Here is a 16,644-nt window from a genome sequence, read left to right as displayed (position 1 = left end):
AAATAAAAATATATTTGTGTGTGTGTGTGTGTGTGAGACAGACAGAATGGGATGGGCTATAACTCCTTCATGGGGCGGCTGGGCGTGGCTTTAGCTCCTCTAATTCTCCTATTGGACGATGTGTGGACTCACCTGTCGCAGGTGATTCTGTGTATCATTGCACTGATTACAGGTGTGGTAGCAAGTCAGTTACCTGAGACGATGGACAGGTGTCTCCCTGAGACTATAGAGGACATCGAGGGGACAAGGTAATCATTTATATAATTTTATATTTAGGCCATCCTTAAAAATATTTTGGTTTGCAGTAACAGTAAAAAAAAGGGTCGGTAGGTAGATTTATTATTTTTTTTCCAAGATTCAATGTAAAAAAAAATGTACAATTTTGGTGATGGTGATTACGTAGGTATGACTTTAAACAAATTAGCATATCGTGACGTCACTGACTGGGTCTTCATCCCGTGCCTTCAGGCGCACCGGTGCAAACCTTATTTTGATGCTAATTTTAGATGTATTATGGTGCCCGAACCCGTTAATATTATTTTATTGCTTTTGTATTAGTTGTTTGAAGAGTAAAAAAAAAAAGGGCGGTCTTAACGCAAATTTACAACCGGCGGTCGGACTTAAAGCAAAAAAAAATAAATTGAGTCGGTCCTAAATTGACGGTCGGTCTGGTTACAGCAAATGAGAATATTTTTAAGGATGGCCTAATTATAATACAAGAAAGTTTATTTCTTTACATCAGAGACAATTCTACTGTATATAATATAATAATGTAACTATATAGTTCAGTTCATTACATTGTGATCATTTTACTCTTATTATTCCTCTTCTTCTTCTTAATATGATTTTCTTTTATTTTTTATGTTTATTTTTAATGAATTACAGGACAGGTCATGTTGTAGTTCCCATCTGGGAGAAAAGAGCTCAAGAACAAGAAAACGGAAGTTAAGAAGAAATTTTATTTTTGACCTTTTTTATGTCTTAAGTAGTTTTATTTACAAAATATATCATTAACATAAAATATGCATTAAAGTGTTTATTTGGTTAATAATGATGGCAAGAAAGTTTTAAAAAGATGTTAATGAGATGTTAATATGTTAAAAAGGAATTTTAATTCTTAATAACTGTATTGTACAGTGATGCCTCGAGATACGAGTGCTTTGACATACGAATTTTTTGACATACGAGCTGTGATTCGACCAAATTTTTGCCTTGAGATACAAGCAAATTTTTGAGATACGAGCATCCGAGCCGCCGCCACCGAAACAAAGATCCCCAACAACCACGTGTGCTCTGTTTCCCCGCCTCAGCTTCCCGCGTCTCACTCGGTTAAAGCCGCCTTCACACTGCACACGACAAACGACGGCCGATAAACAGGAAGTCATTCATTTCCTATGGAGAGTCACAAAAGTTGCTGCGTGAGGTGCCGACCATCTGAGGATCCGTAATGTTCGGATCCGTTTTAAGCGCTGGATCCGTTAAAAAATGTAACTTGTGTCTAACTACACCGCATCTGATATGCCGACCGGACAGGTTTTTATTAAAACGACCGGCAGATGTTAGTGAGGAAAGAGTGACAAAAAAGGCAAAAACAAGTGAAGAGAAAAGTGATGAAGAAAATTAAGCAAAATTAATGTAAAGAAAACAGAAATTGTAGCAATTAAGTTCAGTTAAGTTAAGAGAATTTCAGTTCTGTCAGGACCACTTTGTCAAAAGAGAATTTATTAGATGACATACAGTTAGTGTTGGCGGTAGGCTATGGTTCTGTTCTGGGCAAGAATCCACGCACCCGTCCGTGCGCATGTGTGGACAGATCGCGGAGAGCAGCGACTAGAAAATAGAATAAACCCCCCGTATAACAGAACCATAGTATCAGATTTGCTCGCTTACGCGTTTTTGGAAAGTAATAAATGAATGAAAGGATAAATAAATAATTAAATAATGAGAGAGAGAGGGAGTGAGAGAGAAAAATATGTGGAGATTTATGACGTAAACTGGTACAGCAAACACGGGTTCCGGCTCGGTGGAGTCGGGGTTGGAGGAGGGAGTTTAGATTGCGGCAGCAGCGAAGTGCTAGAGTGGCTCTATGAATGGGAATTTAAATGGTCGGTAATATGGATGTTGTAACCGGATTGGTGCGCGTCGTGGCCTGCCAGAACTAACGCGATGCTTGATTTAAGTTTGTTAATTTTAGCGTTTTTTTAATTTCCTGAAAAATAACGGTTTTGGAGATATGAGGATTCCGTCTGACAGCGATGATATTCAAAACACATAAACAAAACAACTGGAGTGGAATTTTGCGAGCTGGAACGGATTAATGGGATTTCAATTCATTTAAATGGGGAAAATTGCTTTGAGATACGAGCAATTTGAGATACGAGCAAAGTCACGGAATAAATTAAACTCGTATCTCGAGGTATCACTGTATTTCATTCACATTCTAATTTTAAATGTGTTTATGTTTAAATAATTAATATAAAATAAGATTACAGTGGTAGTCTTTGTGTTACTCTCTCTCTCACGCACACACACACACACACACAGTTTCTAAACTAGACACATATCTGAAATCAAAAGATCGCAAGTTAAAATAAAATAATATAATATTTATATTCTAGAAATAATGAACAATGAAACTGAAACAATAATCTTTTTCTTTATTCATGTACATGTTACATGTGTACTGTTACATAAAACAAACCTGTGGCTGATTTTTATTATTTATGTTAAATAAAAGTAAATATTTAAAAGGTGACTATAACGTTTATTAGTGTGCAACATCATGGCTGTGTGTTTGTGGGGATTTTTCCTGACGCAGTGCGTGCAGAAGTCTTATAAAATTCAGTGTGTAAAATATTAAATAGTGTAACAATTTCTCACTGATTATTTATGTACATCTGTTTTTATAAAGTAGTGAAATAATAATCCTGTTCTCTGATGCCATTCATTTAATCTTAACCGAGAATTTTGTTCTCTCCGTTCTCACCCTGCTCATAAACATAACAGCCCACCTCACCGATGTTCACACCTTTTGGCCCAAACAGGTAACCGTAGCAGGGAACGTGACAATACGGCCGACCTTCATGCTAAAAAATACAAAATATGAATCAGTAAAAACAACGCATGTGTGTTTGTTTGTAATCCTGTGTGTGTGTGTGATTGTGTGTGTATGTGTGTGTGTGTGTGTATGTGTGTGTGTGTGTGTGTGTGGGTGTATTTGTGTGTGTGTATGTGTTTGTGTGTGTGCATGTGTGTGTGTTTGTGTGTATGTGTGTCTGTTTGTGTATTTGTGTGTTTGTGTGTATGTGTTTGTGTGTGGGTGCATGTGTGTGTGTTTGTGTGTTTTTTTGTGTGTGTTTGTGTGTATGTGTGTCTGTTTGTGTGTGTATTTGTGTATGTGTGTATGCAGTGTTGTATAAAGTACTAGAAAGCAATACTTGAGTAAAAGTACAAGTATCGTACTAGAAAAAGACTTCAGTAGAAGTGAAAGTTACCTTTTAGAATATTACCCAAGTAAAAGTCTTAAAGTATCTGATATTTACTGTACTTAAGTATTAAAAATAATTTTCTGATATTTAATGTACTTAAGTATTTGAAGTAAAAGTAAAAAGTAAAATTTCAGTGATTTTCTGTAGGCATAAGAGACATTTCATCCGGTAGGAAGAATCTTTCATTCCAATGTACAGAAACATTTCTTGCAAATACGGCCACGGGTGTATAACGTTATCTTCTTCACGAAATGTGGCTCTTGGTCTCTGACTGGTTGGACACCCCTGGTCTACGATAACGGGAGGTCCTCCAGTAGGGGCTTCCATGGCGGTTTCAGTTGTGCTTCTGCCTCCTTTGGCAACATTACGCTGAAATAGTGCGTGCGGAGCGTAATGTAATCTAGGAGCAGTGATTCACCAAACCTCCCTTATTGCAGTCACACACATTTCTTCTGATTTTATTTTGTACTAATGAGTAACGAAGATGCTTAGTGGAAATATAACGGAGTAAAAGTGTACATTTTATCTAGGAAATGTAGTGGAGTAAAAGTGAGAGTTGACAAATTTAAATAGCGAAGTAAAGTATTTGTACTCCATTACATTTCAACACTGTGTGTATGTGTGTGTGTATTTGTGTGTGTGTATGTGTGTGTATTTGTGTGTATGTGTGTGTGTGTGTATTTGTGTGTGTTTGTGTGTAATACCTCAGCATGTCCTCCAGAGGTCAGTGTTTTTTTACACCTCTCGCAGCGCAGACATGGCCGGTGCCAGTTACGACCCAGTGACATCACTCTCTCAGCTGAGGAACACGTGCATGACATCATCATGACATCAGTAAAGGGATAACATAATTATACTATATTTCAGTAGAGCTGAGCTTCTCCTTCCAGAGTAACAGACATTTCTTTATGTGAAGGTTGTATGATTCTAGAACATGTTTTACTGCATTCATAAGACATTATTCACAACTTTATAATAATTTATGAAAAAGCCTATAAGTTTATAAAGGGGGAAACACTTACCAAAGTAAACAACTTTACTGCAGCCAGGACACAGAGACGTCTCTCCAGAAAACATGTGCACCGCATCCGCAAGTACTGTAGACACACACACCACACATAAACCACACACACACCAAACATAAACCACACACACCACACATAAACCACACATACACACACACACCACACATAAACCACACACACACACACACACGCCACACGTAAACCACACACACACACACACACACACACACACACACACCACACATAAACCACAAACACACACACCCCACACAAAATACACCACACATAAGCCACATAAACCACACACACAATACACACACACAAACCACACACACACACAAAATCAATAAACTAAATCAGAAAAAAACACTATGTGTATAACATCATACATTTACACATACATGAATTCTAACATTCCGAATCAAAACAGAAATAGGTTCAAATCAATTCTCTTTTATTTACATAGCTTTTGGGACACAAAGCAGCTTTATAAAAGTATATAACCCTTATGTGAATTCTGTATAAGCCGCGCCCACTTTTCATTCTCTGTAGTGAACACAGACATAACATTCCTACAGTGTAATTAGGAAAAGACTCATTAACAAAAACACGACAGGAACTGAACAATCAGAGCGGGACATTAACATTCCAGATTCTATCTTCCTGTGTGTGTGTATGTGTGTGTGGTGTGTGTGTGTGTGTGTGTGTGTGTGTGTGGTACCTTTGGGTTGATGATGCTCAATGTGAGTGTTGGACCAGGGTGTTGTGGGTGAAACCTCTGAATATCCATCACATGGTGTCTGAGAGGGTGTGTCATAAACATAAGACCCCGCCCCTCCAATATTCACACCTACCAATGAAAAGCCACAATAGTGTGATAATACACACACACACACACACACACACACACACACACACAGTTCTTGAAAAAAAAGGATAAATTAAAATCTTTACTAACAGCATTGATGTGATTTCCAACACTAATGTGTTCAGGTTCTTTGACACACAGTAAACATGTAATCAAGTGTTAATGTTATTAAATGTGTTTTTCTCACCTTTCGGACCAAACAAAGTTCCATAGCAGGGTTTATGACAGTACGGCAACCCTTCATGCTGTTAAAGACAAAAAAAAATCATTCATTCTATAAAATGTTGATACTTTAATCCCTGTCAATGTGTTTGAGCACTAGATGCACCGAGGTTCAACAGAATCATGAGTCTAAAACCAGACCAAAGCAGCAGAACACCGAGAACAAACCCACACAGATTCAGACCACAGCAAACCTCCCTAGTTATAGTTCAGTGACATGTTGGAAATTCACATGTAGATGAGAGTCACCCTGCACAGAAGAGGAGTGTGTGTGTGTGTGTGTGTGTGTGTGTGTGTGTGTGTGTGTGTGTGTGAGTGTGTGTCCACAGTTTCCATCCTGTCTCGCCTCATCCATAAAAAGGCCTCAGACTCTAACCACACACAAGCCAAGCCAAAATACATTTTCCCAAAGCATTCCTGTGTGTGTGTGTGTGTGTGTGTGTGTGTGGCAGGATGAAGGAAAGCAAGATTTAAACACTGATGTGATTTAAATGTACAGATTTAAGTTCTGACCTCATGATCCTCTACTTTTCATCACTGAAAAGTTCCAGACCTATTTTTTTCAGGCATAGGCACAGACACACACTCTCACACACTCTCTCACACACACACACACACACACACACACACACACACACACACACACACACAGTGTGAATTATTTTTAGAGACTGAAGGTGTGATTGTTATCTGAATGACTGTTGTGTGACTGCTCAGTTATTCAGACAGGAAGTTCCACACAGGACGTGATATGACACTTAAGTATGTGTTGGTCTCTTGAGTGTGTTTTTTTTTCTTTAGAAATTGAGACAGAGTTTGTGGATCTGTGCACACAGACAATATGGATGTGAAAACTTGGGCATTTGTGAGTCTCAAAGCATGAAGAAAATTATTAAGTTTAATATGCAGTGGAAAGAAGCTGTGTCTCAATTCTCCGCTTAACACCACATGCTCGTTAAGGCAGAAGAGCTCTTTAATCCAGCATGCTATGCCCGGGATCGCTGACATCGGTGAGACAGGAAAGTGGCTGAAAGTGGCTCCGATCGATGGGTGATGCCAAATAGAACCACACAGTGATACAGCTCATTCCCCTCCTTCATCACCAGCAGGTTCTGGAAATTGCTGTGGTCATCCTCATTTCTGTTGATAGCTAAGTTCTCAGTCCATGTGCATGGACCAAGAAAATCTGATCACACAGTGTGAGTCGCATATAGGCCAGGCCAGTGGTTTAAGCTTGTATATGAAGAACTAGCTCAGGTTCATGTAATGCTGCAGGTCCTCCACATCCACCTCCTTAATGTTCAAACCAAATGTCCATATGTACAAACTATAAGTTGGTTTCTGACACCAGATGGGAATGTTGACCTGGTTAAGCAGCCACGTGGGTATGGTATTGTATGGTATTGTATATCCACACAGGTGTACGTGTTGAATGCATATGATTCTGTGAGCATTTAGAAGAAGCACAGAACCAGTTCTAACCCCTAGAACCCTAACCCTAGTTCCTCTCAAGGTTTCTAACTCATATCATCTCAGGGAGTTTTTCCTTGTCACCATCACCTCTGACTTGCTCATTAGGATAGAGGTTAGAAATAAATAGTAACGTAATTTTAAACTTTTGTTTCTATTTTTCTGTAAAGCTGCATTGAGACAATATAAACTGATAAATGTCCTGTTAAATAATTATTTTGAGGAATGAATATTTGTTATGTTAATGCGTGTGTGTGTGTGTGTGAGAGAGAGAGAGAGAGAGAGAGAGAGAGAGACAGAGTACAAGGCAGCCTTCACATTCACTGTCTGATACTGAGTCTGAAAATAACACCACAAGATAAAGATATGAGTGTCTGTTTAAGAGTCTCTAACAGAGACAGAGAGAGCTCTGAGGTCATATCCTCTATACCCTATATTCTGCTCTTCATTACCACTATTATCAATAGATCCATAAAATCTGGTCAGGTACCAACTACTTTCAAGTGAACAAGGGTTTTTCCCATCCTAAAGAAACCTGCTCTGGATCCATCAGACATCAGTAACTACAGACCGGTATCACTTCTCTCGTTTCTTTCAAAAATTCTTGAACACATTGTCTATAATCAACTGTCTGTCTATTTCTCACAGAACAACCACCAAGATCCCAACAGTCTGGCTTTAAAGCAGCTCATTCCACAGAGACAGCACTTTTGGATGTCTCTGAGAAACTACATGCTGCTAGATCAGCCAAACTGTCATCTGTCCTTATCCTCCTTGACCTTTCAGCAGCGTTTGATACGGTCAACCACGAGATTCTCTTGTCCACCCTCAGGAGTCTTGGAATTTGTGGATCAGCTTGGGATTGGTTTGCTTCCTACCTGGAAGGACGCTCATATCAGGTAACATGGAGGGGAGTGACATCTGCTCCACACAGACTCTCCACTGGTGTCCCACAGGGCTCAGTACTTGGTCCTCTTCTTTTCTCCCTGTATACTCACTCTCTTGGTGAAGTTATTTCCTCACATGGGTTCTCTTACCACTGCTATGCTGATGATACACAACTTATCTTCTCTTTCCCACCCTCAGATACCACAGCTTCTAATCGGATCTCAGCATGTCTGGCAGAAATATCATCATGGATGACTGCTCATCAGTTAAAGCTCAATCCTAACAAAACTGAACTTATAAAAAAAAATAAAATAATAATAATAATAAAAAAACTTTGAACAGTGATTTAGGCTTATGGTATCTTAAGTCTGAAGCCTAGTGAACCAGCGCTCATGCATTCAATGACAGAGACTTAAGCACTTGTACGTCTCTCTGGATAAGGGCGTCTGCCAAATGCTGTAAATGTAAAATTCTATGTAAAAAAAAAAATGTAAAAACTCTTTCTCTGAGGTCATATCCTCTATACCCACTCTCTCTGACGTCATGCCCCCTATCCCTGCTTTGCCTAAGGTCATATTCTCTATACACACTCTCTCTCTCTGAGATCATATTCTCTATACCTGCTCTCTCTCTGAAGTCATATCCTCTATATCCACTCTATTTGAGGTCATGATCTCTATACCCACTTTCTCAGAGGTCATATCTTTTATACCCACTCTGTCTGAGGCCATATCCTCTATACTTACTCTCAACCTATCCTCTTTGTTTCTTTCTCAGATGTTTACGTGTCTGCTCAGATCTCAGCATGCCTCATCACGGATAGCGAGTCATCAGCTGAAACATAACCTCAGGGAAATTGATCTGCTGTACTTCCCTGGAGAAGTCTCAGATCTCACCTTCAGTCACAGCACACTACTGTGAGGTTTCCATGGACAAGCATCTGTCCTTCTCCTCTCAGTGGGTGCTCTGTTTTGCTCTGAAGCACTGGAGAAGTAAATATAACTGCTATAAACTAAATGGCTACAGTGTAATATCTAGTTTTCAAGTTCATCAAATATAATTTTTTGCAGAATAATTTATTTAATTTGTTTTTGCAGTTTATAACTTTTTCATTTTAAAATATTACATGTGTGTGTGAGTGTGTGTGTGTGTGTGTGTGCTTAATGCTTAATTGTATCAATTTATAGTTTCTGTTGAAGACTCAGGCACAGATTTATTTATTTCTTTTGATTTCTGATTCTTCTGAGTGAACATCTTTAACTCTGAGACAGTGGGGTCAAAGGTCAGTAGTCATGGCTCCTTACCTCAGCATGGCCTCCAGAAGAGAGAATCTTATTACAGCGTTCACATTTCAGACAGAAACGGTGCCAGTTCTTCCCCAGAGAGCTCACCTTCTCTGCTACAACACACACACACACACACACACACACACACACACACACACACACACACACGCACACACAGACACACACAGTTAGTTCAGATCCTCATGGTTGGTCTACTGCAGTAATTATAGTGTATAGACTCCTAGTTTTCTTCATGTCCTACACAGAAGTGTTCAGGTTTTCAGTCAGTGCACTATATTTAAAATCAGGAGTCATCTGAAATGCACCCACTGACTGCCTACAGAAGTCCTTTAGGTGGTTTTATTGTGATTTTTGGATAATATGTAAAAGATGAATTTTGCTTTGAAACATCAATATGTTTATCACATTAGAATCTGCAGATGGAATTGATCATTTAAGATTTTTAACAGATGCCAAACTTGGGAAAGTGTCAAAGACAAACTTTCTCCAGAACATTTGAACTTACAGTTTAATTACAGTTACATCACTGAACCCAAAACTTAAGGAACTGATGATCAACCGAATGAGAAGAAATAAGGGAGGAGTCTATTTTCAAATGTTTCAGAGAGACATCATATCATGTCCAATCACAGTCCTGCTCCAAGTAAATGCTTTTCATTGTAATAACTCAACATTCATTCATTCACTCACTCATCTTCTACCGCTTATCCGAACTTCTCGGGTCACGGGGAGCCTGTGCCTATCTCAGGCGTCATTGGGCATCAAGGCAGGATACACCCTGGACGGAGTGCCAACCCATTGCAGGGCACACACAATAACTCAACATATTGATAACAAAAATATATTCCTAAATCTTTTATTTATTATTGTAGAAAATTAACTAGAACTTAAACCGCTATAGAAAATCACACCATCAATATGCAGCAGCAATGAATTCATGAATAATGTCAACTGAAAAATTGCAAATATCAATCACAAAATATAGATTAATAATTTAAAATCAAACAATTTGATAGATAATGCTGTAACAGCACTTAACTGTTTTACTCTGCTTTGCGAGACGTATTTAATTTCACTAATTTCTTCTTCAAAATGTACCTGTATACTGGATCCCTTACATACATGTTTCTTTAAACAGGTCCTAGAAAAAGTTGTAGCTCTGCAGTTATGTTCAGACCTACATAGGAATAATATTCATGAAATGTATCAGTCGGTGGGGCACGGTGGCTTAGTGGTTAGCATGTTCGCCTCACACCTCCAGGGTTGGAGGTTCGACTCCTGCCTCTGCCTTGTGTGTGTGGAGTTTGCATGTTCTCCCCGTGCCTCGGGGGTTTCCTCCGGGTACTCCAGTTTCCTCCCCTGGTCCAAAGACATGCATGGTAGGTTGATTGGCATCTCTGGAAAACTGTCCATAGTGTGTGATTGTGTGAGTGAATGAGAGTGTGTGTGTGCCCTGTGATGGGTTGGCACTCCGTCCAGGGTGTATCCTGCCTTGATGCCCGATGACGCCTGAGATAGGCACAGGTTCCCCGTGACCCGAGAAGTTCGGATAAGCGGTAGAAGATGAATGAATGAATGAATGAATGTCTCAGTCAGGATTTAGGCCTCATCACAGCACAGACAGGACAGCCAGAAGTAAGCTTTCTGATTACAGAGTAACACTGGATGGTCTTTCTATTACATCAAGTGCAGCAGTAAAAGACCTCGGTGTGATTATTGATACCGGTCTCTCATTTGAAGTTCACATAAATAATACCACAATGTTAGCCTTCTTTCATCTCAGAAATATTGCTAAGATAAGAAATATGATGTCATTACATGATGCAGAAACACTAGTTCATGCATTTGTTACCTCTAGGTTGGATTACTGTAATGCTTTACTGTCTGGATGTTCTAGAAGGAGCATAAACAAGCTCCAGTTAGTCCAGAACACAGCAGCTAGAGTCCTAACTAGAACCAGAAGATATGAACATTTCACCCCGATCTTATCCTCATTGTATTGGCTCCGGGTTTCACAATGTCAGACCGTGACCTATGAGATTACTGTGGATAGACCCACTTAAAGATTTAACAAAGATCAATCATGCAAATCTCTAATCAGTGCTCCCTAAATTCCATCAGTATGTGGACTTTGCAATGAGAGGGGAAAACACAATGGATATTTACACAAACATTCCCGGCACATATTGTGTGGAGCCCCGCCCCCTGCCGTACGGAGCCCTGTCCCCACCTCGACTAATCAGACCACATCTTTGTTGTGCTAATTCCAGCATACAGACCACTTGTCAGACTCTAAACCGGTTCTAAAGCAGGTGAAAACCTGGCCAGCAGGATCCACCTCTGCTCTTCAGGACTGCTTTGAGTACATTGACTGGAACATCTTCAGGAAGGTTGCAACCAACGGTGAATCCATTAACTTGGAGGAGTACATGGCATCAGTGACCAGCTATATCGGCAAGTGCATTGATGACGTGGCCGTCTTCAAGACCATCACCACACGCTCCAACCAGAAGCTGTGGATGACTGATAATGTGCATGCGCTACTGAACCAACGGCGCACGTAGGGGACAGAGTGTCCTTAAGAACAGCAAGGGCCAAACTGTCCCGAGCCATCAAAGAGGCAAAGCGCACACACGCCCAGACAATCCACAGCCACATCCAGGACAGCGGAGACACCCGGCGCATGTGGCAGGACATACAGGCATTCACGAACTACAAGACCGCTTCACCTGCCTGTGATAGTGATGCCTCCCTCCCAGATGCGCTGAATGACTTCTATACTCGGTTTGAGGTGAAGAACAACTTCATGGCGAGGAAGACCATCTCTCCCCCCGACTACCAATTACTCTGTCTATCCACGGCCGACGTGAGGAGAACTCTATGCAGAGTTAATCCACAGAAGGCTGCTGGACCAGACAACATTCTTGGCAGGTGCTCAGGGAATGTGCAGAACAGCTAGCGGATGTCTTCATTGACATCCTCAACATTTCCCTGAGCAGCGCCGTTGTTCCTACTGTATGTGTCTAAAGACAACCACCATTGTCCCCATCTCAAAGAAGTCTACAGTGTCCTGCCACAATGACTATCGTCCCGTCGCACTCACACCCACCGTTATGAAGTGCTAGTGTTAATTTCGTCACCTATTTTTAATTTAGTCTTAGTCTTAGTCTTGTGCCAAATGTCCTTGTTAGTTTTAGTCATTCACATATCTTTTTTTGTTAGTCAAGTTTTAGTCGACTAAACAAAAAATTGTAGTCTTTTTTAAAATAACACATTATTACTGAGATTATTACTGATAAACATTTCAGTAAAAAAAGTGTTTCACATCTCAAACATTGGTTAAATGTCATAATTACCTGACAAAATACACTTGTTGAATGATTTTTGTTGAATGCAAATGTTTAAGTGACACGTTTAAGTGTCTGGTTTTCGCTTTCTGATTTAGGACACATTCACAAATGATGAACCTGTTCTGAAGAGTATTTTATTTTAAACAACATAATTCAAAAGCTGGAGCCCAACAGACTCCGACTGACAACTTAAGTTACAAAGGGTTTTAAAACTTTTGGTCGCCTTGTGTCAGGAAATATAATGTAACACAAAAAGCCTAGACCAGGGTGGACTTGCGCTCGGACGAATTGTTTCTACACACACACTAAACAGCGCGAAGCCGTGAACTCGTGCTGAATATTTTAAAGGCGTAACAGCTGATGAAAAAGCAGAGACAATTGTAGACGAAAATGAAGAGAGATTTTATCTTAGTTTTTATTTTATACAAAACATTTTCGTCTCGTCTTTTTTCGTCAACAATAATGCACGTTAATTTAGTCTTAGTCAGCGTTTTTGGACAGTGGTGCAGTCTTGTCATCGTCTCATCTTAGTCATGAAAAAAAAGGTTGTTGACGAACATATTTCGTCTCATCTGACGAAATTAACACTGTGAAGTGCTTCGAGAAGCTCGTCATGAGGCACATCAAGACCCAGTTACCACCCTCACTGGACCCCCTACAGTTTGCGTATCTTCCAAACAGCTCCACGGATGATGCCATTGCCACAGCCCTTCATTTAGCCCTCACCCACCTGGACATTAAGGACACGTAAGTACGAATGCTGTTCATAGACTTTAGTTCAGCATTCAACACAATCATCCCTCAGCAGCTGATAGAGAAGCTGAGCCTGCTGGGACTGAACACCTCCCTCTGCAACTGGATCCTGGTCTTCCTGACTGGGAGACCTCAGTCAGTCCGGATCGGGAACAGCATCTCCAACACCACCACACTGAACACTGGAGCTCCTCAGGGCTGCGTGCTCAGTCCACTGCTGTTCACTGCTGACTCACGATTGTGCAGCAATGCACGAATCATATTATCAAGTTTGCTGATGACACGACCGTGGTGGGCCCTCATCTGCAAGAACGACGAGTCAGCATACAGGGAGGAGGTGCAACAGCTAACTACCTGGTGTAGAGCCAACAACCTGTCTCTGAATGTTGACAGAACTAAAGAGATGGTTGTTGACTTCAGGAGAGCACAGAGCATCCACTCTCTGCTGAACATCGACGGATCGTCTGTAGAGATCATCAGGAGCACCAAATTTCTTGGTGTTAATCTAGCAGAGAACTTCACCTGGTCACTCAACACCAGCTCCATCACCAAGAAAGCCCAGCAGCGTCTCTACTTCCTACGAAGGCTGAGAAAGGCACACCTCCCTCCCCCCATCCTGACCATGTTCTACAGAGGGACCATTGAGATCATCCTGAGCAGCTGCATCACTGTCTAGTTTGGGAACTGCACCATCTCAGATCACAAGACCCTGCAGCAGATAGTGAGGACAGCTGAGAAGATCATTGGAGTCTCTCTTCCCTTTATCATGGACATTTACACCACACGCTACATCCGCAAAGCCAACAGCATTGTGGACCTCACACACACCTCACACACACTCTTCACCCCACACACCCCTCAACACACTCTTCACCCCACACACCCTTCACACACACTCTTCACCCACACACCCCTCACACACACTCTTCACCCCACACACCCTTCACACACTCTTCACCCCACACACCCTTCACACACACTCTTCACCCACACACACCTCACACGCACTCTTCACCCCACACACCCCTCACACGCACTCTTCACCCCACACACTCTTCACCCCACACACCCCTCACACACACTCTTTACCCCACACACCCCTGACACACACTCGTCACCCCACACACACCCTTTACCCCACACACACTCGTCACCCCACACACACCTCACACACACTCTTTACCCCACACACACTCTTCACCCCACACACCCCTCACACACACTCTTCACCCCACACACCCCTCACACACACTCTTTACCCCAAACACCCCTCACACACACTCATCACCCCACACACACTCTTTACCCCACACACACTCTTCACCCCACACACACCTCACACACACTCTTCACCCCACACACCCCTCACACACACTCATCACCCCACACACACCTCACACACACCCTTAACCCCACACACACTCGTCACCCCACACACCTCACACACACTCATCATCCCACACACACCTCACGCACACCCTTTACCCCACACACACTCTTCACCCCACACACCCCTCACACACACTCTTCACCCCACACACCCCTCACACACACTCTTTACCCCAAACACCCCTCACACACACTCATCACCCCACACACACCTCACACACACTCTTTACCCCACACACACTCTTCACCCCACACACACCTCACACACACTCTTCACCCCACACACCCCTCACACACACTCATCACCCCACACACACCTCACACACACCCTTTACCCCACACACACTCTTCACCCCACACACACCTCACACACACTTCACCCTCCTCATGGCCTCACAACCAGACTGTGTTTCTTTTCACAAGCCATCAGACTCCTTAATAACTGAACTGAACTGTACTGAGCACAACACACACATGCACATCATCTGTATGGACTGCACAGACCTACACCAAATACACACACTTTCAATACTCATCCATCAACCTGTTTACATGCTGTTTTACACACTTTTTGCTCTTTGCACTTTCTGTCTCACATTTCAGTCGTCTGCTGTTTTGGACAAAAGTTTACATTATCTCATGTAACTGCTGCTATAACACTGTGTTTATTACAGTATTTCTGCACATGTACTGCACATTTCTGCACAAGACTTCACTTAACATTTCTCCTAGTGGCTCTGACCTAGATCTCTGTTAGACCTTTTAGATCTCACCCTGATATTTAGGATTAAGATTTGCTCCTGGCTCCTTTGTGTCTTTTAGGGCTTATAAAATGCCACTTCCATGTTTGTCCATTACCTCCCACAGAGCTCAATGTCCAGCCTCATTGAACCTGGAATGTGTGTGTGTGTGTGTGTGTGTGTGTGTGTGTGTGTGTGTGTGTGTGTGTTAGGACGCCTCAAGAATGTGCAGTGGTCAGTGCAGGAGACATGATGAAGTTCAGTGTGAGCTCTTATTTTAATCCCTCAGTAGGACATAATGGACAAACAAAAAGAGGAAATAATAATGTGTGTGTGTGTGAGAGAGAGAGAGAGAGAGAGAGAGAGAGAGAGAGAGAGAGGGAGACAGAGAGAGGGAGACAGAGAGAGAGAGACTGGTGATGAATGAGTGTTTATAGCTGCTATAAAGAAGGTGAGAACAGGGATTCACTCCTCTCTTGTATAATCCACAGAATTAATTGTGCAACATTTCACATCACTTTCATTTTCACATTTCATGAATATTTCACTATTTGTCTGGAGTGTGTTACTGCTCTTTACACAACATCCTTTAAAGTCCACACAAAGGTGCATCTTATTATGAGACATCACTAATTGCAAGAAAGGATTTAAAATGATTCCTATTACAATGTTTTATTATGAATGAAACTTTATTATGAATTTAATTCTGACGCTGTACTGTAGAGTATAAACACACACCACCTCTAAACTGTTAATTATTGGTATTATTCTAATTATTATTATTAGTATATTGTAAGGGTTACATATCTGAGTATATGAAAGGAAAACGTAGAGAAATTAAAACATGTATTAGAAAGATTCAGTGTTAGAATAATCAACACCGAGCAGCTAAAGTGCACAATCTATACTTTTAAACACTGGAGACTGTAAATATATCATTCAGTAAAACCTTTTAGTTTAAACACTTTCACAAACTCTCCTGTGTTCACTTTGTCCTCATGCTCACATTGTTTAGAGAAATAACTGTAGAGTTAAGAAGAGAGTTTAGTGTCTTACCGAAGAACACTGGCTTTTCACATCTAGGGCAGTTGGAGGTCATGATGAGAAGTGAAGATGTAGTGAGACCGAGGGAGGAGACGCGCGG

The 16,644-nt window shown here is 41.3% G+C and overlaps 2 protein-coding genes across 4 annotated transcripts in view; one reads left to right on the top strand and one right to left on the bottom strand.

Annotated features, from left to right (window-relative positions):
- The window catches only part of LOC132852316 (solute carrier family 22 member 7-like), a 26,242-nt gene extending 23,554 nt beyond the window's left edge, over window positions 1–2,688 (top strand). The window contains exons 9-10 of one of the 2 annotated variants that reach the window (XR_009649113.1): window positions 173–248; window positions 886–2,688. Coding sequence is in view for 1 of the 2 variants with exons in the window: in XM_060879438.1 (XP_060735421.1) it covers window positions 42–248; window positions 886–949 (271 nt within the window). In the remaining variant the exon portion in view is untranslated. Of the gene's footprint in view, window positions 1–41; window positions 249–885 lie in introns of both variants that reach the window. The other variant, XM_060879438.1, reaches the window with a different exon arrangement.
- On the bottom strand, window positions 2,644–16,644 carry crip3 (cysteine-rich protein 3). 2 transcript variants are annotated; one of them, XM_060879439.1, is made up of 7 exons: window positions 16,557–16,644; window positions 9,266–9,360; window positions 5,569–5,626; window positions 5,235–5,363; window positions 4,511–4,585; window positions 4,193–4,287; window positions 2,644–3,086 (listed from the first exon to the last, which is right to left on the bottom strand). In XM_060879439.1, the coding sequence occupies exons 1-7, from the start codon at window positions 16,597–16,599 to the stop codon at window positions 2,955–2,957; spliced, it is 627 nt and encodes a 208-aa protein (XP_060735422.1). In that variant the 5' UTR covers window positions 16,600–16,644; the 3' UTR covers window positions 2,644–2,954. The 2 variants fall into 2 exon arrangements, with proteins under 2 accessions (XP_060735422.1, XP_060735423.1); XM_060879440.1 differs by having other exon boundaries at window positions 9,266–9,357; window positions 16,557–16,615.

This window comes from Tachysurus vachellii, chromosome 10 (genome assembly GCF_030014155.1).
Source record: "Tachysurus vachellii isolate PV-2020 chromosome 10, HZAU_Pvac_v1, whole genome shotgun sequence".
NCBI lineage: Eukaryota > Metazoa > Chordata > Actinopteri > Siluriformes > Bagridae > Tachysurus > Tachysurus vachellii.
This window is presented reverse-complemented; position numbering and strand designations above follow the sequence as displayed.

Coding starts and splice junctions, on each gene's coding strand:
- crip3 (XM_060879439.1), bottom strand. CDS start 16,599: ATGACCTCCAACTGCCCTAGATGTGAAAAGCCAGTGTTCTTCG. Junction 4,586..5,234: donor TGAGCATCATCAACCCAAAG/GTACCACACACA, acceptor GTGTGTCTACAG/TACTTGCGGATGCGGTGCAC. Junction 3,087..4,192: donor CCTCTGGAGGACATGCTGAG/GTATTACACACA, acceptor TGTATTTTTTAG/CATGAAGGTCGGCCGTATTG.